This window comes from Canis lupus, chromosome X (assembly GCF_048164855.1).
Source record: "Canis lupus baileyi chromosome X, mCanLup2.hap1, whole genome shotgun sequence".
Lineage (NCBI taxonomy): Eukaryota > Metazoa > Chordata > Mammalia > Carnivora > Canidae > Canis > Canis lupus.
In genome coordinates, this window is record NC_132876.1 from 5,797,341 (window position 1) to 5,822,994 (window position 25,654).

Consider the following 25,654-nt stretch of genomic DNA (forward strand, 5'->3'; position numbering starts at 1 on the left):
GCATCGTACTTTAGACGTGGTTCAGGACACGGGAACTCCCAGCCAGCGTGCACACGGCCTCGGGTGGGCATGGGTGGCCAAACATCTCAAAAGAGTCCTCAGGTACAGCCTGAACGGACAGAGTGTAGAGGGAAAGACGGACACCCTGGATACTCGACCTCTGGCTGGGGACCATGCAGGCACCTTGTTACAGCTGTGGAGCCTGCCGAGAGGATCCTCGAGGCTCGAGACAGTCCACCCTCAAACGGGCACTTTGGTGGTCCCGAGGCATCACCTGGTGACACCAGGGGCTGAGGACCGCTTACGTTGCCATAAAATGCCCTGTGATTTCTGGCTAGATTGCCCTGGCTGGCTCTGCGCTAACTCAGGCGGTGTTTCAGCCCAGGGTTTTCATCTGCTGCTGATGGGATGTGCGTTACAGGAAGCCAGAGGCCACAGCTATTTAGGACTTGCTGTTAGACAAATGCTCTCAAGTCTGGAGACACAGAAATCTCCGGTGGTCATCGAGTGCCAAGCCAGAATATAGTTGGGGAGGAGTTGGCAACGTGCACGAGGGGGAGAATGTGCTAGAGAGGCTTCCCTGCCTGGCCACCTCTTACTGATCCTCCCAGCCGCACAGCCCAGAGAAGGATCTCTGAGCTCATACCCCGGGCACGAGCCGAGACTGGTATCCCTGCTATGTCGGTCAAGGGAGGTACGTCTCAAGTAACCACAGGATGTGTTTGATGGTCAGCAAACAGAACACATGTCTTGTCCTGCTTGATTCATAAATCATAAATCCCCCTGAGTGTAGCGCTGCCCCGGCCACGGCAAATCACTCTGGCCCAGCCCGCTCCCTTAGGAACTGACACTCACACCCACGTCCTCATCCCCTTCCTAAGATTCCTTACCCCGGGAAGACCTCAGCTCATCGGAGGTACATTGAGTTGGCCTCTGGATCTGGGGCTTCCACATGCCCCCCAAGCCGGATCACACCCTGTTGGGAAAACTACTTTTCTATAAACGTCAGCAGGAGCAACCTGGCTGAAATATCAGGCCACAGGGATAGGCCCAGGGGGGACAAGCATCAGGAGAATCACCTGCTTTTCCATGGGGGCATGGCCGTAGGATGGATGGACCCCCTCCCACCCGCAGCAGCCCCAGGCTGCCCTTCTCTCTGTCCCTTCTTGAGTGAAGGTGCCAAAGGGTGACCGGTGGGAGGGTGGAGTCGTCGGAATCTTTAGGCCACACTTCGAGAGGGGTCATCGAGCTGGGTTTCATATTCTCTTCCTGGCGCAGATTCTTTTCTGGAAGATGCTTTGGCTAGTTTTCTCGATGCAAAAATAAGTTTGTCAACAATAAAGCCCCAAAAGAACATGGAGAAGAGCAACACATTATATTGACACAAACCAGGCCACCTAGCAATCACACAGTCAGCCATGCATGAAGTCCTACAAAACCCAGACAAATGGGGTCACGAGAGGGGGCTGCAACAGGGGAGACAGGGACCCAGGGGCAGACATGCACCCCAGGACGCGTTCCAGCGCACGTGTCCCATTTGAACACAGTGAGGTAGGTTTGTGGTGATCTGGCCGCACGTTGAGGAAAACCTCCTTTTATCCTTTTGCTACCACGACCCTAATCACTGCTGCAGCAGGACAGGACTCTGGCTCTGGGCGCCGCAAAGGGGCCGTGCCTTATGGTCTCTCTGGAAGCCAGGAAAAGCCCAGAATTGCTAAGGTTAAGACAATCAGCCTTTGCTTCCTACCCCCATCCCCGGGCAGCTGGACCTGGGTCCAGGGTTACTAACCGTAACCTATCCTCACCAACTCATGTTTATTTTTTTTTATTTTTTTATTTTTTTATTTTTTTTATTGGTGTTCAATTTACTAACATACAGAATAACACCCAGTGCCCGTCACCCATTCACTCCCACCCCCCGCCCTCCTCCCCTTCTACCACCCCTAGTTCGTTTCCCAGAGTTAGCAGTCTTTATGTTCTGTCTCCCTTTCTGATATTTCCCACACATTTCTTCTCCCTTCCCTTAACCAACTCATGTTTAAAACACACGTGCACGCACCCGCGTGCACACACACGGGCACACACGCACACACACACGCCCTGTTGTGCGAGGTTGGCCCGGCCCAACCCAGCAAAGGATGGGTCTGGTATGTAAAGTGAGGCCCGTGCCCCGGGCCTAGAAGTCTGAATCAGGAATCCCGGGTTACACGTCTGGACAACCCTCAACTCATCCCGGCCTCCCCCGGCACCTGTCTGCCGGTGGGGCCTCTCCTAACCCTGCCTCCTGTTCCAGCTCTTCCTGTTCAGACCAATTTCCCATCCTCCAGTGGGGGGAGGTCACGTCATGGCGCAACTGACTTAAGACCTGGCGTCTCCCGTGGAACACTGCAGGTCGAGGGGTTCAAGAGAACACTACGGCAGAAAAGCCAGCTCTAATTGGCAGAAACGAGGTCGTTGAGTCGGCTACGCACTCCACATACTCGTTCTCCCTGCTGAGAAAGCACAAAGCATTCCTGCCCTGCAGACCTGGAGCTGCTGCCGACTTATCCCTGGGGTTGCCCGTGTCCCTGAGAGCCCAGCGCAGGATCGAGGGCCTTTGATCAACATACACAAGACACAGAAGCACAATATCTCTATTACACCAAAAGAGTTAGAAAGCACGAGATCCGTCATTCGCGCACAGCTAGTGCAGCTGGCATCCTGCGGAACGTGGGGCCCAAGTTGGGGTTGTGCAAGGGAGCAAAGACAGAAAATCCTCTAGGCCAGGATGGCGTGGCAGTGAGCTTAGGAGCAGGAGCTCTGTGGCTCTTCCCCGCTCAAGCCCCATGGCGGCCGTCACAACCCACTGCTAGGGACAGCCCTCAGCGCCCCATCCCACGAGTGGGTTATGACACAAGATGGGGAAGGAGCCTGCGCTGCCCCCGAGAGGCTCCCTCCCCACAGAGGACAGAGGTCCATGGGGTGGACCCACCAATCCAATCTCGGGCCTTATCTCTACACTCTGGCAGGGGAAGAATTATTCTTACATGTCCTTCCCTGAAACGAAAACCACTTCCTGATCCAGGCCACTCTCAAAAGCCCGCCCTGTCCCCAGTTCTCCACTCTGCCCACTAGTGCCTCCTCCTCCAAACTTCCTGATTAGCATGGATTTGCCTGCCCCACTGGGGCTCAGCACTGGGCCCCTGGGAACTGCAGGGCCACGGGTCTCCTATTCTTGGTCCTCCAGAAAGGCAGCTGGCCTTCCCGTGAGCCGGTGGCCTGCTGGGCCTTCAGGGGTGTGAGGCCACCATGAGGCCAACGTTCTGGCAAAGTGGCATGTCTCTGGCTAAGGGGCAGCTTGCATTCCATGGCCTGGTGGCCGAGCTCGCGGCCCCGGGCCGCCGGGGGTGGCTTCGAGCCCCAGAGAAGTCCGAGGCCAGGTGCTGAGGTTCCTCACCTGGTCCGTTCCAGGCGCTTCAGCAACATGGAAGACGGAGCTTGCCCGCAGCCCCGGCAGGCTGAAGCACCAGAGGGGCTTGGTCTGTGGGCCGGGATGCCAGCAGGGGCTCGGGTGTTGGGCACTCCCTGGGGTGGGGGCGACAGCCGCGGGGTTTGGAGAGAACCTTCAGGAGGAAAGCCTCTGCGGGGAAGTGTGCACCGTAGACTGGCAGGTTAATGTCAGAGGCTCCGCCAGGATCTTGTGCATACCTCCGGCTCTAGCAAGTCAGTGGAGTGGTGCAAGGTGCAGGGACACGTCCCAGGCCACCATGTTCGGCCCAGCGCAGGCCCTCAGAAATGGTCGGGGGTCCATGTTGCTGGGATGGACGTCGCCGCCAGGTCCCTGGAGGGCTGGGCCCACTGTGCTCCTCCAGCCTCCAAGCAAAGGAACCTCCTCCTCCCCAGGGTGGTCCTGGCAAAAAGCCAAGCTGCTCCTCGGGAGCCCCCAGGCTCCTCCGGGACCTCCGCCACCCGGGATGCACGGAGGTACAGCCAGGGAAGTGGGAGCCCCAGACCTCCATCAGGAGGGTCCTAACGGGGTTCGACCCGAATCTAGGCCAGAGGCAGCCCCAGCCTCCTGGGAACCCCTGTGGACGGGCACAGGGTCCCCTTTTAGCCCCCTTTTAGGTCTCTGGCCCTGGGAGGTATTCGGTGACTTTCTTGGATTTGGCATGACAGCGGGGGCCGAGCCCAGCGGCTGGGGGGTGGGTTGAGCTCAGGTACCAAGGATGGTATGTCCACCAGATGAGCTAAACTAGCCCCGGGGCTGTCCTGTTGGCATTGCCCACTCCTGCTGGTCACAGTTCCAAAGCTAGTGGGGTGGGGACCTCCCGGGAAACCTAGTAGAGCCCCAAAATGAACCCGCACAGACCAAAATCGGGAAGGACAGATGGCTCCCGATTAGAACCGGATAGAACCGGGAGGCATCCCCACCCTGTGTGAGGGACCAAGCTGAGTCCTCTTCCAAATTGTTCTGGTGCAGCCCTATGCCCCGGGACCACTGGTTGTGCCAAGAGGCACCCTAGGGAGGCGGGAGGGTGATCGAGGCCATGCAGGTCATCGGCCCAAATCCGGCAGCCCTAGCGTCCCCATGAGAAGTGGAGGACACGTGGACATCTGCCTCCCCGCCCCACCTGCGCACAGAGGTGGGGCCGCGGGAGGGACCCAGTGACACGAAGGCCTTTTCTGAGCCGGGAAGAGAGGCTTGCCCACCCCGGAAACCAAATGGTCTAAACCCTGGTTCTTGAAGTTGGAGCCTCCAAACCTGCGAGAACATGAGGGGCTGCGGGGACACGGCCGGCTTCCCACAGAGCAGAACCCGAGCGGCCCGGAGCTCAGGAGGGGAACCCACGCCTCCTCGCCCGGCACCAGGAGACCCCGGGGCCGGAAGACAGCTGTGCCCATCTGTCCCCAGCGTCACACAGTGGATGTTCCCTGGATGAGGTGGAAGGAGCATGGTCTTCGACCCTGGGAGCCCACGTGCGAGTTTTCAAAAAGCTAGAAGTCACGCAGCCCACTCCAACATGCCCGAGCACGCGTGTCCCGGCTGCCAGGACAAAAGTCATGGGTTCCCTCCCAGATCTGAAGCCCGGGAGTTGAAGGGTACGGTGCCGGCAGGCTCACGACCTCTCTGTTCCTTCTGCGAGTGGCCACACTGTTGCCGCCTCTGCACACGGTCCCCCCCGCGTGCGTGCACGCCCCAGGCGCTGTCGCCTTCCCCACGTCCCCTCCTACTCTTCCTGAGGACACCAGCCATATGGCTTTAGAGTTCATGTTCACTGGCTCCGTCTGAACCCCGTCAGCACTTGGAAGGCCCAAAGTCCAGCAACACACACATTCGGAGGTGCTGGCGTATGGTGGCAACATGTGAATCTGGGAGGCACGGCGATTTGGTCCCTAACAATGACCAGTGGACACCCTGGGAGTCAACAGGAAGACAACCCGTGGGGGAGGCCCGGGAGGATCCTGCACACAGGGCCACCTGTGCCCGAAGATTTGGGTGGCACCACTCTCCTGGAATGTGGAGGTGTTCACCCTCCTGGAAGCCCCCCACATCCCATTAATATTGGGATATCATGGAGGCATCCACGTGTTGCCACGATTGATTATTGATTGCTTGAGCCTGGGTAACACATCCTCAGCGTGACAGAACGACTTCCCTCCTCACGGGCCCGGGATCAGAAGATGAGCGTTGCCTGGTTCCCAATCTCCACATCCGGAGAAAGCAGGCCCGAGACACACGCTAACGACCGCGATGTCTGTGGACGCCAATGTGGACCAGGCCTTGTATGTCGGGGTGGCACCCTGCCAAAGTACAGCAATGCTTGACCTTGCAGGGAGACTATGCCCGTGTCACCCTTGTGACCGTATGAGCCGTGTGACCGTGCACACGATCAGGCTAGCGGAACGTCCATCGGGGCAGGGGGAGCCGTACAACGCCCCAGCAGGTGAGCGCCCTCCAGGGGCCAAGCCCGAAGGTGTGGACCTCAGGGTCCTCCCTGCCGCCAGCAGGGGTCCAGCTGTCCTCCGAGGGGGGGGGTCATCTTGCCGACGCTCCACGTCCCATGATTGGGGGACCGTGGGAGTGCCGGGCACCGATGCCACCAGCAGCCTGACACAGACCCCTGCCCACGCGACCTCTTAGTAGCGCCTCGGGGTCACGATCCTTTCTACCTGGATGCCAGGCCCCAGGGACACGTGGGGGCAGGACCGAGTGTGTGAGGAAGGAGAGGATCGCACACGCATGGGGCTGGAAGAGCTATGCTCCCTCGAGGGCCACCCTGGGGTTCAGGCGTGGCCCCGGCCGAGTCTGGCCCCTTGTCGCCCAGCTGAATGGGGCCCCATGTCATCCCGCAGGCTCATTGCCCTGGGCAGGCTGCACGTCAGCCACCCATCAGGTCAGCAGGTGAATACTCAACCCAGGGGGTCTAAGGACCCGCACTGCATCCCCACAGGGGACAGTCCCGGGGATCCTTGGCACTCCCGCTCTCTCTGGGGGTGGGGACAGCCTGGCTTGGCTAACTCTGGCCCTGAGGACAGGCAGGGAGGCCCAAGTCGGGCCCAGGAATGGCCCAGGGCAGGTGCCAGTGGTATTGTCACACAGGGCAGGCAGGTAGAGGCCAGACAGTAGGTCAGAGCCCGGCCAAGGGGGTGCATTCAAAGCAGGCTTGGCCATCGCTGGGCACGGGGGCTCCTGAGGAGCAGAACCGCAGCTGAGGCGCCTCTTGCCAGCCTGTCAGGGCACCGGCTCAGGGCATCTAGAGAATGTCAGGACTTCTTGCTGAGGACAGGGGACCTCGTGCATAATCCGCCGTGGCCTGCTGACAACTGCCAGACACCTGGCCGCTGTGTGTGAATACAGACATTGCGGGACAGGACCTGGCACCCCGGAGATGCCTCCCCAAGGACCCACATGCTGGTACTCGGGCATCCTGAGTGCTCCGTGCCAGCAGTCCATGGTGGCCTGGATCAAACCCCGGGCCCCAGCAGTCAATTCTCTCCCAGGAGAGCATGCAGGGTCCCCGCATCCAGCCGGGGCTGTCCCACAGGGCCTGATCCTGGGACTTGTCCCAAGGCCACAAGCCTCAGGATGGTGGGTGCTCCTCCTTCCCCCTCTCGTGGGGTAACTGACCTTCTGCACTTCCTGCCTCCTGGGGACCCAAAGGCCCTCCTGCCCGGCTCTTACAGAATCCTCATGTGAGCCAGGGGGCCTGTGGGGTGTGGGGGAGCATCCCGGTCACCACTGCCATCACCCACTACACTTTCCTCTGCTCAAAGTACCCTTTTCGGGACCCTAGGGTCCCGGCGGCTCTGGGGATGGCTGATAGGTACACACCCCGTCTCTGCCTTAGCCTCATAGAACCAACCTCGCAGTGGCCTTCACGAGGACACCAGCTTCACAGAACGATGGCTATAACCCAGGAGTTCTCTGACAATACCCACTTGGCACAGTCGCCAGGGTCACCAGGCTAGGAGTGTCATTTACCAGCCCCTAGGACATGGACCGCCAGAGAACCCTGGTCAGCACCCCCGGGAGCACAAGTAGGCAGAGAGGGACGGCCAGAGCAAGATGAGTGCCTGTGAGCAGCAGCACTGGGGAGAGAGCAGTTGGCAGTGGGGAGACAGGACCAAGCCCCAAGGTCTGCAGGCTGAGGCCACGGTCAGGAAAGACAGGGCAGGGTGGGCAGCAGAGGCTGTGGGGGCTGCCGACTGGGCCCCAGAAGCAGGACGTCCCAGATCCTGCCCCGGCCACTGGGCAGCGGGCTGCCGGACTCCCGAAGGAACCTGGTGCGGGGCATGAGGGGTTTGATGGCCGTGACTCGGGGATCCAAGGGTCAGGTGGCAGGAAGGACTGCCCACCAGGGCCTCTCTGTGGGGCACAGAGGCTCGTCTACAGAATGTCCCTACGCATCCACCGGCTGTGGGGCGGGTGCTTCCAAGGCAGGATCACATCTGATGGTCACTACTTTGCACACTCACCTGGCTGTGGTGGTTCAGGGGCAGCAATCCCTCCTCAATCCTAGCACCTTGCTGCAATTACTGTGGCAGGAACCTCAGAAATCTCCATGGGCTGGCAATGTGCTCTTTCCCCTGATGCACTGCCACTTGCCATTCTCTGCTACTGTCCCATTTCAGGAGAGACCGGCACACGGGACCACTGACAAATGAGGACCGTTAGTGGTTGGGAGAAGGTCCAGCCTTATTGTAACGTCCACCACCACACCCCCTGTCTTAAGAATTTGCTGTTCCTGTGACATATCCCAGGATGGGAGAGCAAGGGGAACCGAAGAGAAACTGAGCAGAATGAGCTGTCTGCACACGACCCTCCAAGACCACATAGGATTCAATGGCCGTGACGCCGGGGTAGGCTTCTTGCCCCTCTGGGGGCAACACAGAGCTCCCACAATTCCAGGAAAAGCTCGGGGCTGGCAAGCTGGCGCAGGTCTCAGGGCACCCTCCCCGCATTCCCGTGGGGATTCCCGCCGCTAGACACAGTCCCTGAAGGTGGCGTGACCCTGGTCCCCTCTTGTCCTCACTGCTCACACGCAGAGCCTTGCAGGGAGCAGAGCTCAGCCGATGTGTGGCCATGAGGGAGCTGCCAGCAGGGCTCCCCTGGCGTTAGGACCCTTCTCTCCCGTTCCTGAAAAACCAAGTGAATGCAGCAGCGCACATCGACGTTGCTTTGGAAAAATGGCACACGGCAGGGGTAGAAATGAGAAGTGAACAAGGTTTATTTTCCTATTTCCATACTCCAGCACTTGCCTGCTGCACTCTTGGCCTTTCCAACAGATTCCAACGCCATTGCCCTGTGATTTCATCCAGAACCCAAACAAGGAGGGAAGGTCTCCCAAATTGTATGCAGGACATGACAAAACTCTAACACTTGAGCTTGGCAAGTATGATCTCAAAGGGGTGCGTGTCACTCACACACTGGGCTGGGGAACCCTTCTGTCCCAAGGAACAAACATGGGGAGCTTCCTCAAAGAAACCAAGCTCTGGATGCCAGGGTCATTGCAGAGCCCAGGCCCCCAGGGAGGCTCTTGGCCCTGCTTTCCCCCTACTTGCCCTGGCCCTTAACCCCTGAGAACGCCCAGGCTTTTCTCTTTACACACCCAACAGGACAACACCGGGAGGAAGCACCCTAAGGCCTCCCTTCATACCGGCCCCACAAAAGATTGGAAAGGGCCTGGCTGCCCTTGGAGCTGCAGCTCCCTCTTCCTTATCTCAGAATCTGTTCTCACAGGACCAGGGAGGACCCCAGGTTTTTGCTACCGACCTGGAGCATAAAGTCCATGACCTGAAGGTTGTTGGTTTCCTCGGAGGACCTGGGCCCCCACAGGAACTCAAAGCGGGCAGGGTCGCTGCCTGCCACCTGCCGGCGCCCCAGGTAGCCTTCCTGCACACAGACGGTGAGGTGGTCCCCAGGCTCCCCACAGACGATTTGCTCTTGGCCATCTTTCATCCCCGTGAACCCCAGAGCCTCCCACACCTCCTCGGAGACACATCCGTCCTGCAGGAGGATCAACCCCAGGACCAGCCCCAGGAGGCTGGTCTTGGGGATACCCCACTGATCGCTCAGCATCCCATCCCAGGTGAGGCCCAGGATGGGGTTGAGGACGTAGGAGTGCTCCCTGGGATCCACTTCAATCACGTCTAGGCCAAAGACCAGCCGCAAGCAGATGGACGCTTGGCTCAAGATGGCGGGGAAGTCGTCCTGGTATTCTGGGGTGAAGACCTCCAGCATCTCTGCCTTGCTGGTGGGCTGCTTGTTGCGATACTTGAGGAGCAGGAATACCACCAGGGCAGCCGTCTTCATGCGGAAACTGCCCTCCACCAAGGGCTCCTCATCTCCCGCCTCCCCTGGGCCGCTGGGGCCAGGAGGCTCGGGCTGGCCAAGGCCACCAGCTGCCCCACCATTGGGGGAGCGGTCGGCACTCTGAGAGCTCTGGGGAGCACTCAGGGCCGCGGGAGTAGCAGACCCCTCCTCTGGGGGGCCAAAGACCATGCCAGAGAAGGACAATGAAGGGCAAGACGACAAGGAGGAGGGGGAGGAGGAGGGGAAGGAGGAGGGGGAGGAGGAGGAGGATAGAGAGAGATGAGATAGGTGGTATGGGGGAGATGGGGTAGAGGGGGAAGGTGGAGCCTCCTCCTCCCCTTCCTCCTCCTCCTCAGCCCCAGACAGCTGGGCATCCCCAGGCCCTCGGCCTCCTCTAGGTCTTCTCCCTGCTTCCAAAGCTCGCTGCTATTCCTCAGGGGCATGGTGTCAGATTCGGGCTGAACCTGAAGACAGAGTTGGGAGAGCTTGTCAGGGGGCAGCCCGGCCAAGACACCCCGAGGTACCAGGTCTGACAGGGGGCCGTGCCCGGCTCCCCTGCAGAGGGGTCCCCTGTGTTGGGCTGGGAGAACCCCTGACATCAGGCTCAGAGAGAGCGTGCACTTCACCTGGCCAAGTGGCTCTGGCTCGCGCCTCCTCACCTCTGTGTCCTGAGGGACCCCCGCCTCAGACCAAGGCCTCTGCTGCCAGTTCTTGAAGTCCCTGCAGGAGGGAAGGAGGAGGGTCCTCAGGGTGCAGACTGCCAGCCCAGCCCTGGGGCCCAGTGTGGACAGGACGGCTGCCACATTCTCTGGGAGGTCTCCTGCAGTCAAGGTGGGGAGTCCCCTCCTCAGCCTCTCAAAAGACTGCCCCGGCCCTGTCCTTCTCTGGCCAAACTGTCCCTGCAAGATCACAGGTCCCCAACACTCCACAGGAGGAAGCCAGGGGCCCAGCCTTGGCCACACCTGCCAAAGTCTCCAGGATTCTTCCTGGATCATGCATAAGGGATGGGCCAGCTCTGGCTTCCATCTGGGCTGGGATGGGGGCACCTCTGGGTCTTCACCTGGACCCCACGCAAGGCCTGGGAAGACTCTCCGGCTGGCCCTGAGGCTACCCTCCTTGCACCTTCCTTGCAAGGGCCCCTGCCACGACCCCCCACCAGCCAAAGTCCAGAGAAATCAGTTGGGCCACCTGTCCCGCCTCTCCCCATGGCCCACACAAACGGCTGGGGCGGCCTGGTCCCTAGGGATCCTGCTGTGGGAGGCATCCCCTCATATGTCACGTCGACTGTCGCCAGTGCCTGGTCCAGGGCTAGGGCAGGGCACCCGCCTCCTCTGCTGACCTGAGTCCAGACCCTCAGGCCCAGGCCCTCCGCTCCCTGAAACATTATCCTGCCAGGGCCTGCTCTTCCTCCGGGCCCCCAACCTCCCATAGAGGAGACGTGCCCCTCACACCAAGACCGTACCAACCCCAGGTCAGCCCACCTTCCTGCCCCCACCCGCCCCAGGGACAAGTGAGCATTCCACTGAGGGCCAGATCTCTCCCATCCTCCGTGGGCTGCCCAGAGGGCAGGGCCCCACTCCACTGCACTGGCTTCTTGGCTCATGGGCCAGGTGGGGCCAGCCAGGACGTCCCCAAGGTCCTCACCCTGACTCCCCGCTGGCCATACACCCTCCACACACACCCTCACCAAGCAACCCCGAGGTCCTGCTACTTTGAAGCACAAGCCCTCAGGCCCTAACACTCAGAGGTGGACATCAGGACCGTAGCATGGGCTCATCTTGCACAGGGGCCTCCTTCTTCCCTGGACTGCACGTGCTGGGGCCCAGGGTCCGTCAGTCCTCCCTCTGGTCCTCACCTTCAATCCCCTCAGGCCCCGGGTCGGCTCTGGGCAGTCTGCAACCCTGCTCCTTCCTCCAATTCCCCAGGCTCTAGGAGACTTGGCTGGCAAGCCAGGGCACGCCCCAGGAGGTCCTCGGGCCCTGGGGGCTCCCAGGACCCACTCTAGGCTGCGTTCCTAGGGCTGCAGTTCCCCTGTAGTCCTGGCCTTGGCCACCAGCCACACGTGGGCCATTGCCTCCCACTCCACCTGACCCCACCGCAGCCCACACCCTGGAGGCAGTGCTCCAGCCCAACCGCCACAGGTGTGGGAGGCCCTGTCACATAAGCAAGCGACCACGCAGCTCGGGACTCGTCCAACCCCCGGCAGCCTCCCGAGGCTGAAGCAGGGGCAGGGCCGTGGTGCTCCGGGCTCCCTGGGAACCCACTCCCTCGGGGGTCTCAGTCCCTCGGGGATCCTCGCCTCCAGCCCTAGCTGACCCTGGGCCCCTCGGGCAGACTACCGGAGGCCAGGGCGCTCACACCCAGGCCCTCCCCTCCTCCCGGACCCCACCGGGGACAGGGAGTGACCATCTTTCCATCAGGACCATGACCCAGCCTGGGGGCTTCCCAGGGCTCACAGAGGGGGCTGAGCTGGGGGGCGGGGGACAGGCTCCCTGGGCCCTTCTTCCCCACCCCTGCTGGCGGGGCTCCCTGGGCGCCTAGGCCTCTGCTTGGCTCCACTCGGCCTGCCTCCCGGGACTGACTGTGGACTGGGGTGCGGGGTCCCTCCGTCCTCCATGGACATCCTCGCCAGGAACCCAGCAGGACCTGGGCCCACCGTCTGCCCCCTCAGGGAGGCCCTGCTCTGAACACCAGCCCCCTGGTCTCTCAGAGCCCCGATGCAGAAGTGGGGCCTCACCACGTGTTCCCATCCCCCCCCCCCCACGACCTTCCCGGGCCGACTCTGGGCTGGGGTGCGGGGTCCCCCGGGCCTCTTCTGCATCCTCACCGGGATTCCCAGCACCACCCGGGGCCCTCCCCTCTGCCCACGTGTCCTAGGCCCTGCTCCTGACGCCAGGGGCCCCCAGTGCCTCAGGAGGCCCGGATGTGGAAGTCTGAGCACCCATACTCCCACGTGAGAGCAGGTACCCATCCCCACGGGGGCCTCACAGCCCTGGCGACCCTCTACTGGGGTCCTCTTTGTCCCTGTCAATGGTCCATCCCTCGCCTCCCCTTAGCCCCGGGACCCTCCCCTCAGCCCTCAGCGTCTGCTCCCGCCACACCAGGACTCAGGCTCTCGGGTACCCAGATGTGCCAGGCCTGCCGCACCCGCCGCCACCATCCGGCCCCATCCCGCTCCCCCGCGGGCTTCCCGGGCTCACCGTGGGCCCTGACCTCCGCCGGGTCCCCTCTGTCCCCCTCAGGGTCCATCCCTCGCCTCCCCTTAGCCCCGGGACCCTCCCTCCCCTCCCCCCTCAGCGTCTGCTCCCACCAAACCAGGCCTCAGGCTCTCGGGTACCTGGCTGTGCCAGGCTTGCAGCACCCCCCGCCACCATCTGGCCCCATCCCACTCCTCCGCGGCTTCCCGGGGGCCCCTCTAGCGTGGGCCCTGACCTCCGCCGGGTCCCCTCTGTCCTGTGCACCTGTGTCCCTGCCCTCCCACCCCGCCCCCACAGGCAACCCCTGTGCCCCTGTCCCCCTCAGGCCCCGGCAAACCTCCCTTCCGACGGGGATCCTGAGCTCCGTGGGGTCCTGTCCCCACCCCCACAACCCAAGTGCGCATTTCCCGGGTGGCCGCGTGTGTCCGGCCTCCCCAGGGCCGCCCCCCAGTCCCAAGGAGGGGGCCCAGTGCCTCCATCTCTCCGGGAGGAGTGGAGGCATGAAGGTGGGGTGGGGGACCCCCGCAGTTCTCCCTCAGCTCCTCACCCCTGCTCCGGGAGGGCCCGGGCCCGTCCTGCCTCCGGGCACCCCTCAGCTCCACGCCGCGGCCCCGCCTTCCCCCGCGTGGATTCTCGGGATTCCCGACAGGCCCCCTCCAGCCGCCCTCCGGGCCGCTCCGGGGCTACCTGCTCGCCTGGCTGCCGCCAGCCCGGGCCTGCCCGCCTTCGCTCGGCGGGGACCCCAATCCGACCCCCCACGCGAGGCCCTCCGCTCTCTCAGACCTCCGAGGCGGACGTCGGCCCACCTCACATCCGGACCCCGTGCCAGGGGTCCCCAGCGCTCCCAGCAGGTGGGTCCGGCGGAGATGGGCTCCAGGCTGGGGGGTCGGGGGGGGGGGGAGCAGGTGGGCGGGGCCCTCCTTCAGGCTGGGAGGTCAGGGACTCTGGCCGGCCTGGGCCCGCCCTCCCGCCACGCCAGGCAATCTGCGCGTGTCCCCCCCGCCCCCCCACAAGCCTCAGGTCCCCGCTTCCCGACCTGGAGGCAGAGTGGAGGTCGGCCTCCGTCCCCCGCCCGCTGCTCGCTCCTCAGCTGCACACGAGGAGTCGCGCTGCCCACAGAGCCCCCCCGGGCCCCGGGGCCTTGGACCCTGCAGAGCCTGCCCCCGGGAGCCGCCGCCCCCGTCACCCTTTCGCCCCTTGGGGCTGTCGCAGGCCTCAGGACACCCCTCCCCACCTCCCTGCCGGACGGCGGCCTCTACACAGTCCCCGAAGGCGGCGTGTCCCCGGGCCCCTCGTGTCCTCACTGCTCACACACAGGGCCTTGCAGGGAGCAGAGCTCAGCCGCTGTGTGGCCGTGAGGGAGCCGCCAGCAGGGCTCCCCTGGCCTCCGGCGGGCCCTTTCTCGCCCTTTCCGCGGCCCCCGCCCATGCCGGAGCACACCGGTCCGGGTTCCTTGGGCCCTTGCAGAATGAACGGGCCAGGAGGCACAGGAAGCCAGAACAAAAGACTTTTCCTTTTTATTGGCTGCACGACCCGACCCCGTCCTTTGACCCCTCCGTCCTTGCTGCTTCCCAACCCATTTCTGTCCCAGTGCCCTGCCTGGGATGAGGATCCGGGTGGGACCCACACAGGGACGAAGGTGGACTTTGGCCAGCTGGTTTTCAGGACAGGATGAAACTCTTAACTGTTGAACTGGGGGATGTACAGAAGTTCGGGATGGGGGGGGGGGGCGGCGGCTGCGGCGGTCCGGGCGGGGGGAATGTCAGTGACACACGTAGCCTCCCAAGCTGATGAATCCCCCGAATCCGAGCAGCGATGTGCAAGAGCCTCCTCATGTTAACCAAGCTCTCGATCTCCGGGTCGCGGCAGAGAACAGGCCCCCAGAGTGGCTTTTCACCCTGCTTTCTGCCCCCAAGCCGCCCTGGCCCTGCACTCCTAGAAAGCCCAGTGGTCTGTCTTCTCCAACACAAACACACAAACAAACACACAAACACACACACACAGGGAGACCCAGAGGCGCCCACGGGGAAGAAGCAGCCGAAGGGATGCCTCCCTTCGTGCCCATCCCGCGGGAGAAGCTGCCGACCCCACCAAAGGCTGGAAAGGGCCTGGCCGCCTCTGGGGCTCAGGCCCACTCTTCCTCATCAAACGGGGCCAGGGAGGAAACCGGCCACCTGCTATTAACCCATAGCACATACTCCATGACCCGTAGCTTGCTGGTTTCCTCGTGGGCCCTGGGCCCCCACAGGAACTCGTAGCGGGCAGGGTTGCTGCCCGCCACCTGCCGGTACTCCACGTAGCCTTCCTGCACCCAGACGTGGGTGAGGAGCTCCCTGGGCTCCCCATAGATGACGTGCTGCCTGCCGGCAAACACCCCCATGACCCCCAGGGCTTCCCACACCTCCTGCTCGGGGGCACGGTCGCCCTCCAGGAGGATCACCCCCAGGAGCAGCACCAGGAGGCCGGTCGTGGGCAGGCCCTGCTCACCGCTCAGCATCCCATCGTAGCTGAGGCCCAGGACGGTGACCAGGACGTAGGAGTGTGCGATGGGGTCCACTTCCTTCACTTCTACGCCAAAGACCAGCTGCATGCACTCACAGGCTTGACCCCAGATCTCGGGCCAGGCATCCTGCATATCTGGGCTGAGGACCTCCAGCACCTCTGCCTGGCTGGTGGGCTGCTTGTTGAGATACTTGCGGAGCAGGAACCCCACCAGGTCAGCCCCACTCATGAGCATTGTGTCTCCTCCTTGGGCAGAGGGCTGCGCATATTCGGGCACCTCCCAGGGGTTCCAGATCTCCTCCTCTGGGCCACTGGGGCCAGCAAACTCCACCTGGCTCCAGCCACTGGGTGCCCTGCCACTGGGGGAGGGCCCGGCACTCTGAGGGCTCTGGGGAGGACTCCAGGCAGTCTCAGACCCCTCCTCTGGGGGCACAAAGAACAGGCCAGAGCTGGACAAGGAAGGGGAGGAGCAAGAGGAGGAGGAGGAGGGGGAGGAGGAGGAAGAGGAACACAGGTAGGGGGGAGATGAAACTTCGTCTTCATCCTCAGCCTCTGGCAGCTGGGCATTGACCAGGCCCTGGGCTTCTCCCGGGTCTTCTTCCAGCTTCCAGAGCTGACTCGTGTGCCTCAGGGGCATGGTGTGGGCGTGGAGCTAAAGCTGAAGACAGCGGTGGGATGGCTGGTCGGGGTGCAGGTGGGCCAAGAGAGGCCCCGTGCCAGGGCAGAGAGCGGGCCGCATCAGGATTGGCTACACAAGGAGTCCCCTGTGTGTTGGGCTGGGCGAGTTGAGCCCCTGGCACCAGGCTCGGAGACAACGTGGACCTCACCAGGTCCAGCGACACAGACCTGCTATGCCTCCTTCACTCTGTGACCTGAGGGCCTCCTGCCGGCGACCAAGGCCTCTGCTGCGCTGCCAGTTCTTGGAGCCCCTGCAGGAGGGAAGCAGGGGGCACCTCAGGGTGCAGACTGCCAGCCCAGCCCTGGGCCCCCAGTGCACACAGGAAGGTTGGCTCGCACTCTGGGAGGCCCCCAGCAGTCCAAGTCCCCTCCTTGGCCTGCCAGTGCCCTTGGCAGGGCCTGGGACCCAGGCCTCTGTCTGCGGTCCTGAGGCCAAAGTGTCCCCACAAGACCAGGCTGCCCCGACCCTCCCCATGAGGAAGCCAGGGGACCGGCTCTGGGCAGGCCTGCCAAAGGTCTCTGGGGGTTCATCCTGTGCCGTCAAATAAGGGATCACGGATCACGGATCACGCACCAGGGGAGGAATGGCCCAACTCAAGCTTCCCTCTGGGCCAGGATGGGGCGCCTCTCGCTCTTCACCTGGACCCCACGCAAGGCGTGGGAAGACTCTCCGGCTGGCCCTGAGGCCACCCTCCTTGCACCTTCCTTGCAAGGGCCCCTACCCCGACCCCGCAACCAGCCAAAGTCCAGAGAAATCAGTCGGCCCACCCGTCCCGCCTCTCCCCATGGCCCACACAAGCGGCCGGGGCGGCCTGGTCCCCAGGGATCCTGCTGAGGAAGGCATCCCCTCATTTCTCACCTCGACCCCCGCCAGGGCCTGGACCAGGGCAGGGCAGGGCAGGGCAGGGCAGGGCAGGGCACCTGCCTCCTCTGCTGACCTGAGTGCAGACCCTCAGACCCAGGCCCTCCCCTCCCTGAGCCCAGAGATCTGGAGAGGAGGAGGGTCTCCGCGGGATAGGCCACACCCCGGGTTCTCTTCCCAGGGCTGCCAGGGAGGGGCACCCAGATTTCGGGGCCATCCCCTCCTGGGCCTGAGGGCTGCCTTGGGGGCCACTCACCCCTTCAATGTAGGGTGGGCGGGGGTCCACCGTCTGCCCCCTCAGGGAGGCCGTGCTCCTGACGCCAAGGGCCCCCAGTCTCTCGGGAGACCCGGATGTGGAAGTCTGGCCGCCCGGCGGCCCGCCCGAAGGCAGGTCCCCAGCCTGCCCAGGGGGCCTCCCAGGCCTCCCATCCCTGGCGACCTCCTGCCAGGTCCCCTCTGTCCTGGGCTCCAGGGCCCCCGCCCCCACAGGCACTCCCTGTGCCCCTCCCCCCCTCAGGCCCTGGCAAACCTCCCTCCGGATGGGCTCCTGAGCTCCCTGGGCTCGGGTCCCCCCCCCACCCCCCACCCCCCCCGAGGCGCATTTCCCCGGGGGCCGCGTGTGTCCGGCCTCCCCAGGGCGGCCCCCCAGCCCCGAGGCGGGGGCCCAGTGCCTCTCTCTCTCTCTCTCTCTCTCTCTCTCTCTCGGGGAGGGCGGGCCGTGGGTTGAGGCATGATGGTGGGGTGGGGGACCCCGGGGGACCCCCGCAGTTCTCCCTCAGGTCCTCACCCCGCTCCGGGGAGGGCCGGGTCCCGTCCTGCCTCCGGGGACCCGAGGCCACTGCCCCAGGCCCCGGCATCCAGGCCTCAGCTCGACGCCGCGGCCCCGCCTTCCCCCGGTCATGGTCCTCTCTCGGGGTTCCCGGCAGGCCCCCTCCCCCCTCCCCCCTCCCCCCTCCCCCCTCCCCCCTCCCCCCCCCCCCCCGCCGCCCTCCGGGGCCCCTCCCCCGCCCTCCGAGCCCCCTCCCGGGGCTACCTGCTCCCCTGGCTGCCGCCGGCCCGGGCCTGGCCTCCTTCCAGGGGACCCCAGTGCGACCCCCCGCACCGAGGCCTTCTGCTCTCTCTCAATTCTGACGCAGAGGTCGGCCCACGTCACATCACGTCCTGACCCCGTTGCCAGGGGTCCCCACAGCTAACAGCACGTTGGGTTGAGATGAGTTCCAGGCTAGGGTGGGAGGAGGGAAGCGCGCCGGCTGGCAAGGCGGGGGCCCCCTGTCCTCCCCGGGCTCCTGCCCTGGACTCGGGCGGGCTGCGGCCTCGGCTCTCTGCAGACCTCAGTCGGTGCCCCTTACACCGAGCCTCTCAGGCCCCGACGTGTCGTCCCTGAGCGCCCGAGGGGTGGTTGCTGCGGCTCGGGCCCCACCGGCTCTGCAGGTCCCGGGGTGGCCCAGGGCTGCCGGCAGGGGCACAGCAGGGTTCGGCGGCCCCCAGCGTCCTGGCACAGGTCGGCTCTCAGTCCTCACCCAGGAGGCCCTCATCAGGACACAGGCCTGCTGTGCAGCCGCAGCGCCCATAGCCCCGGGGCAGGGCAGGGGCAGGGGCCGGGAGGAAGCGCCCCTTCCCACGGGGTCCCTTGGCCAGCAGCCAGACTTTAGGGACATCGTGTTAAAGGTTTAGTTTCCTGGGGGCGGCCGAGCAGCTGCAAGGGTGTCTAGGGGTGTCCCGTATTGCGGGGCCCACTGCAGGGAGTTTTCCCCTGACATGCTGCGTCATCGGGAGAAACACACCGTCCCTCTCTACCTAGCGTGTGTCCAGTGCACGCGTATGTATAAGGTGTGCAGATTATAGGTGCTGGTATGCAAATGTACGTACATATCACCTAAATACGGACAGCGACACACGTATGTGCGTGTGTGTTCCCGTTATACATGCGTTTGTATATGTATTTATATAGGTGTAGACTATATATATACTTTATCAAAAATACCTTTTCTTACTGTGTGAATTGCTTTGATACTCCCTACTCTATTTCAGGTTGATTCTGTATATTCTACTTAAGTGATTTTTTTAAGGGGCATTCCTTGCCACTAAGATGATTTCAGGGGGTTATTTGCATAGACTCTAGAGTCCAATGCCTCAATCATCCTGTCTTTCCCCGTGTCCTCTTAGCACCCCAGGGCTAATGTCATGTGTACTCTGAGGCCTTGCCTCAGATTTATGCTGGGAAGCAGAAGCAGAAGTTGGAAATTGCTCCGCCTATCAATCCTGTCATCTGCATTGATGCAGGCTGCATTCCCTCCCCACATCCCTGATGTTCCCTGCATCCCCAACCCAGACTCAATATCCAGCTCAGCAGTCTTCAGGGTCCCCCAAGGCTTTCTCCTCATTTATTGTTCGGACGTTGTTTATTCTGTGTGTGTTTTTCAAGACTTTCATTTCTTTCTTTCTTTCTTTTTTTTTTTTTTTAAGGTTTTATTTCTTTACTCATGAGACACACAGAGAGAGACAGAGAGGCAGCAACACAGGCAGAAGGAGAAGCAGGCTCCACGCAGGGAGCCCGATGCGGGACTCGATCCAGGCTCTCCAGGACCAAGTATCTGCCCAAGACTTCCTTTTTTTTTTTAAGTGAGGTTTTAGTTGCACAGAAATGAAAACGGAAATTCCTTCCTCATCGTATTCTGATAGAAGCTTTTTCCATTAGCTAGTGCTGAATTTCTTTCAAAGGAGTCTTCTATACCCAGTCGTGATCAGATGTTTTTAGTTCCATTATTTTGTTAATGTAGATAAATACAGTTGAAAGATTTTTCTTTTTTTTTTTTTTTTTTTAAGGATTTTATTTATTTACTCATAGACACAGAGAGAGAGGCAGAGACACAGGCAGAGGGAGAGGGAGAAGCAGGCTCCATGCTGGGAGCCCGACGTGGGACCCGATCCCAGGTCTCCAGGATCACACTCCAGACTGCAGGCAGCGCCAAACCGCTGCGCCACCAGGGCTGCCCAAATACAGTTGAAAGATTTTTCTGACGTTAAGGCAGATTTCTGTTCACTGGGCACCGCCTCTCGTCCGTTTCGTTCACTACGATTTTGAATATGCATATACTTATTCAGGATATTTGCTGCTATATGAGTGCTTTTGGCTTAAGCGTTCTTTCAAGGTGGATTTCTCCTCTAGCATTTACATCCAGGAGCACTAGCGTGGGACATTTAATTGAAAACAATGCCCATATTTTTCTTTAGTTTGAAGGAGTTTTGCTAAGATGATGACTTCTCCCCAACCATTTGGCCGAATGAGACCACAGGGCGGTGGGGTGGGGGTGGGGGGGGGGAGGTGGGAGTCCAAAGTGGCCGAGGAGTTGAGAGACCTAAGTTCCTCTGGTCCCCGGAATTCAGCGAGACAGCTACTAAATCATTCTGAACCCCTGAGAACTGAACCGGAGATCTACAAAAAGAATAGCTGCAACTCTACAAAGAGAAAAGCATCCAGTTTCTGCAAGACAGGAGGTGTGGAGAAGTGAAATGGAAGCGATACATGGGAAGATGGGCGGGGGGGGGGGGGGGGCAAAAGGGAGGCGATACATGGGAAGATACGGGGGAGCCAAAAGGGGGCGAGCTCCAGCAGCCTCCACCAGAGAGTGATGGAGCAGCAGAGAGCGCAGAATCCGGACCTTTAGAAGTCCGCTCCGGTGAGGGACGGCCCTGCCTGCCCGGTGCTCAGACAGTGAAGCGGGTGCAGAATCCTAGGTGGGACAGCGTGGTCTCAGGATCCCCCGGGGTCACAGGAACACTGACAGTGCCTGAGTGCAGCAGAGCTCCCAGACATCGGAGCAGGGAAGCCGGCTGCAGCGGGCTCTTGGCCAGTGGTGGCCGTAGCCCTGGAACCCAGCAGGGTCAGTGGGTCCCAGCACCCTCAGCGCAAAGGCTCTCCGAGCAGGAGCCCAGCAGGCGGCAGAACCGGCAAGCCCCCCCTTGCTCCCCCTGGGGAGGAGCAGCGCACATGTCCACACAGCAGGAATCTGCAGGGTTTGGAAGGCGAAGCAGGGTCCGTGCCTGAGATGGAAATGCTTGGTCACAGGCTGGGTGAGCACAGTGTGCGGTCCGGTACCAGGGAGACAGGAGTGATGGGTTGCCTTTCACTGGGGGTGCGCTAAGGAGCGGGACCCTGAGCTTTCGGCCCTGGGGCTGGGGATGAGGAGGCCACCACTTTCGCTCTCAGCCTCTAAAGAGGCCTGCAAGGCCTTCACGGAACAAAATCCACAGAGAGCAACCCGGACCAGATTACTTAGCCTGGCCCCCTGGCAAGGGCGGTGCACGCCCACTCGGGGCAAAGACCCCTGAGAATCAGCGCAACAGGTCCCTCCCCCAGAAAGTCAGCAAGAGCGTGCGGCCCAGACCAACTTTACCGAACACTGAGAACCGCAAAACTCCAGCGCTAGGGGAATATAACATACACAATTCATAGCGTTTTCCCCCATGATTCTTTGGTCTTTCCATTTTATTTATTTATTTTTTTTTTTCGCTTTCCTTTTGCAACCAATTTCTTATTTTATCAAACTTTTAGGAAATATTTTTTAGTTTTCATTCTTACAGTTACATGCTATCCTTCCATTGTTTTTAATTTTATTTGTGTAAGTTTTTTTTTTTTTTCTTTACACCCTTGCGGTGCAGTTTCTTCCACCAGACCAAAATACACGTAGTGTACGGTATATGATTCTGTTTTCTTCACCTGTCTCATCAAAATCGCTTTTTTTTTTCTTTTTTCTCCTTCTTTGTTTCTTTCTTGTTAAGTTCTTTCTATGTTCTGTCTCCCTTTCTGATATTTCCCACTTATTTTTTGTATCCCCCAAATGAATGAGACAAAGACTCCTAACTCTGGGAAACGAACTAGGGGTGGTGGAAGGGGAGGTAGGCAGGGGGTGGGGGTGACTGGGTGACGGGCACTGAGGGGGGCACTTGATGGGATGAGCACTGGGTGTTATTCTATATGTTGACAAATTGAACACCAATAAAAAATAAATTTATAAAAAATAAAAAAATAAGGTCTTTCTAAATTTTCATCTTTACAGTTACATTCTATCCTGTCAATGTATTTAATATATATAATATATATGCAAGGTTTTTTTTCTTTACAATTGTGAAGCCATCTTTTTTTTTTTTTAATTTTGTTGTTTATTTATTCATGACAGACACAGAGAGAGGGAGGCAGAGACCCAGGCAGAGGGAGAAGACCGCTGAGCTGCCGGGGCTGCCCTTCTTCACAATTTTGAGATGTAGTTTCCTCTAACCGAAGGAAATACACTCAGAATATAGTGTATTGCTCTGTTTTCTTCACCTGTCTGTTGATATTTCTTCTTTTTTTCTCTTTTAATTTTCATTTTTACAATTGCATTCTATCCTTTCCTTGTATTCTATTCAATTTGTTTAGTACCTATAAAAGTTTTCCTTTTGTTACAATTTTGGGATTTAGTTTTCTAACAAACGGACCAAAATACACACAGGATCCAGTGTATTACTCTATTCTCTTCACCTGTCTGATTATATTCTCTCTTTTTAATTTTTCTTTTCAGTTCTGGGTCTCTTGTGATTTGTGTAGTGTATATTTCTCTGGGGACATTGTTGCCATTTCAGTATTTTGTTCTCTCATTCATCGATTCTTCTCTGCACAGATGGAAAAAACCTCATCTCATAAAAGAGAACCAAAGGCAGTACTGAATGCCAGGAACCTAGTGAGTATGGACATAAGTAACATGGTAGAACTAAAGTTCAGAATAATGATTATAAAGATACTATCGGGGCTTGAATAAAGCATCAAAGACACTAGACAAAGCCTTTCTGGAGAAATAAAAGAACTAAAATCTAATCAAGTTGAAATTTCAAAAAGGCTATCAATGAGAAGCATTAAAAAATGGAGGCGCAAAAAAAAAAAAAATGGAGGCTCTGACTGCTCGGATAATTGAGGCAGAAGATAGAATTAGTGACATAGGGCAGCCCGGGTGGCCTAGCGGTTTAGCGCCTGCCTTCAGCCCAGGGCGTGATCCTGGAAAACCCGGGATCGAGTCCCATGTGGGGCTCCCTGCATGGAGCCTGCTTCTCCGTCTGCCTGTGTCTCTGCCTCTCTCTCTCTGTATGTGCGTCTAATGAATAAATAAATAAAATCGTTTTTAAAAGCCCCAATCAAAAGTTATAGGGTATCAGGTTGGATAAAAAAGTAAGGACCATTGATACGCTGCCTGCAAGAGACTCATTTTAGGCCCAAAGACACCTCCAGATTTAAAGTGAGGGGGTGGAGAAAGATTTATCATGCTAACGGACATAAAATGAAAGCTGGGCTGGCAATCTTTATATCAGACAGACTAGATTTTTTTAAAGATTTTATTTATTTATTTATTAAGGAGAGACAGAGAGAGAGGCAGAGACACAGGCAGAGGGAGAAGCAGGCTCCCTGCAGGGAGCCTGATGTGGGGCTTGATCCCGGGACAATGGGATCAAGACCTGAGCCAAAGGCAGATGCTCAACCACTGAGCCACCCAGGTGCCCCCAGACAGACTAGATTTTAAAGCAAAGACTGTAGGGGCCCCTGAGTGGCTCAGTGGTTAAGCGTCTGCCTTCGGCCCAGGTCGTGATCCTGGGGTCCTGGGATTGAGTCCAGTATCAGGATCTCTGTGGGGAGCCTGCTTCTCCCTCTGCCTGTTTCTCAGCCTCTGTCTCTCTCTCTGTATGTCATAAATAAGTGAATAAAATCTTTAAAAAAAAAAAAAACACACACACACACTGGAAGAGCCAGAAGTGGCATGCCTTCTGTTAGAAAGCACTAAGAAGCCCACAGTACCACCGAGGAGTAATGTTCTCCCGAGAAAATTGAACTTGCTTCTGGCCTCCAACTGGGGTGAACATATAGTGACAGGAAATACAGCTCTCTTCAGGAGAAGAAGGCACAGGGTCTGCTCTGTGGCGAGAGCTCTGGGCATCTGCAGGAACGTGTTTGCTTTGTTTTGCATCCAGTCTGCTCAAGAAAGGCACCATTTCCCTGCCTACCACAGTGATGCCACAACACTGCCCAGCAGCCTTGCCTATTCCAAGCCAATGGTGCCTGCCTTTCCCTTTATCCTGGGAGAATGGCCCCTGGATGCTTAGATCTGCATTTGCTCCCTATCCCCTAGGTCAAGTCAGAAAGCTAGGATAAAATCCTGGATCTGACAAGCCAGTTCACTGTACCCGTGCCACTGATCTTGGCGCAAGGCTGCTCTAGGCTCGGAGGATCAGGCCCTCCAGACTAGCCTCTCTAGACCTCTGCCTCCTGCTCTCTGTTGCAGGGCCCTGAGCTACTGCATGCCGTTGTTCTTCCCCGGGCATTTGCTTTTGCCACGCTGCTAGTGGTCCTCTTGGGACATCCTCAGGTCTCGCCCTCAATGTCACCTTTTCCATGAGTCCTTCTATGAATACCCAATCCTAAATTGCAACCCCTCCTCCCACCCCATCCCCAACACTCTGCATTCAGCTCTGTGGATTCGATTTGTTTCCATAGCATTGAAAACTACTCAGCCTACTTCACCTTTCACTTCATTTCATGATTCACTTCAGTGTACACCGCTACACATGCTAGGCTATGAGCACTACAGAGGCAACGAATCTGTTCAATGCTGTATTCTTAGAGCTTTGAGCAGCGCCTGGCACATGGTACATGTTTACTACTCATGTTGAGAATGAATAAAGAACTGCCAGCTCCAAGGTCCTGGTCCTTGGAGCCTCTCGTCCCTAAACCCCCTTGGCATCTCTAACCCCCACAACTATCCAAACAGGCAAAGTTTGAATGCTCCCGTCCATGCTCTACTTATTGGCTCATGGACAAGGTAAGCCACTGAGTTTACCGGGGACTCTGGAGACCCCTAGCCCCAGTCCCTGGTTTGTGCTCCTGGTATTCTGGCAGAAGTCAGCGTAGTAGGATTCCAAACAACTATGGCTGACTGCACACTCTCTCCTGCCAGCAGGCAGCTATGGCCTTCACCCTTATGCTCTGCTCTTCCTTCTTGTTGGCTTCGATCTATAAGTTGCTACAGTCAAGGACTCACGTGTCCTGGGGTTTGGGTTGGGCCACAGAAGGTTTTACAGATAGCCAGTTCACACAGCGCATGCCCATTGATTCCAGAGGGCACACCCATGTTCACATATGACCATAAAAAGACTTCCCTAGCGAAGGTAGAAAGGAGGGTAACTAAGATGGTTTGCAAGGTTACTTTCAAACCCAAAACACTCCAACCACTAGGATTTATCCCCATTTCCAGAATGCAGGTGCGCTCCTTGCCTTTGCACATACTGTTCCTGCATCTTGAGGTATCGGAGATACTTTACTTGCAATGAGAAGGGCTCTTGCTGTCGGTGCTGTCCTTCCTGATAATGCCAAAGGCCAGCCTTCTCGTGAGAAGGCATCAGACACACTCAGAGGGACATTCTACTACAACTGGACCAGTACTCCTCAGAAATGTCAAGGCCATAGATATAAGCAGAACACTGGCCTTCCAGAGATGTCCGCATCCTAATGCTCACAGCTGGAATATGTTAAGTTACACATCAAAGTGGAATTAACGCAGAAGATGGAATTGAAATTACCAATTGCCTGACCTGAAGATA

The 25,654-nt window shown here is 59.2% G+C and overlaps 2 protein-coding genes and 1 long non-coding RNA gene across 4 annotated transcripts; 1 reads left to right on the forward strand and 2 right to left on the reverse strand.

Moving 5' to 3' along the window:
- Positions 1-8,720: 8,720 nt before the first annotated feature.
- LOC140627541 (melanoma-associated antigen 10-like) lies at positions 8,721-10,667 on the reverse strand. Of its 2 annotated transcripts, none has more exons than XM_072815924.1 (2): positions 10,453-10,667; positions 8,721-10,257 (listed from the first exon to the last, which is right to left on the reverse strand). In XM_072815924.1, exon 2 carries the CDS (start codon positions 9,980-9,982, stop codon positions 9,215-9,217), a length of 768 nt encoding a protein of 255 aa, XP_072672025.1. In that variant the 5' UTR covers positions 9,983-10,257; positions 10,453-10,667; the 3' UTR covers positions 8,721-9,214. The 2 variants fall into 2 exon arrangements, with proteins under 2 accessions (XP_072672025.1, XP_072672024.1); XM_072815923.1 differs by having other exon boundaries at positions 10,420-10,667.
- A 3,814-nt stretch (positions 10,668-14,481) lies between these two features.
- LOC140627382 (melanoma-associated antigen 8-like) lies at positions 14,482-18,209 on the reverse strand. The gene is made up of 2 exons (XM_072815628.1): positions 18,066-18,209; positions 14,482-16,421 (listed from the first exon to the last, which is right to left on the reverse strand). The coding sequence occupies exon 2, from the start codon at positions 16,127-16,129 to the stop codon at positions 15,116-15,118; it is 1,014 nt and encodes a 337-aa protein (XP_072671729.1). The 5' UTR covers positions 16,130-16,421; positions 18,066-18,209; the 3' UTR covers positions 14,482-15,115.
- On the forward strand, positions 18,120-20,317 carry LOC140627383 (uncharacterized). Its single transcript, XR_012026162.1, has 3 exons — positions 18,120-18,533; positions 19,499-19,622; positions 19,881-20,317. It is a non-coding gene; the product is annotated as an uncharacterized lncRNA (long non-coding RNA).
- The last annotated feature ends 5,337 nt before the right edge of the window (positions 20,318-25,654 follow it).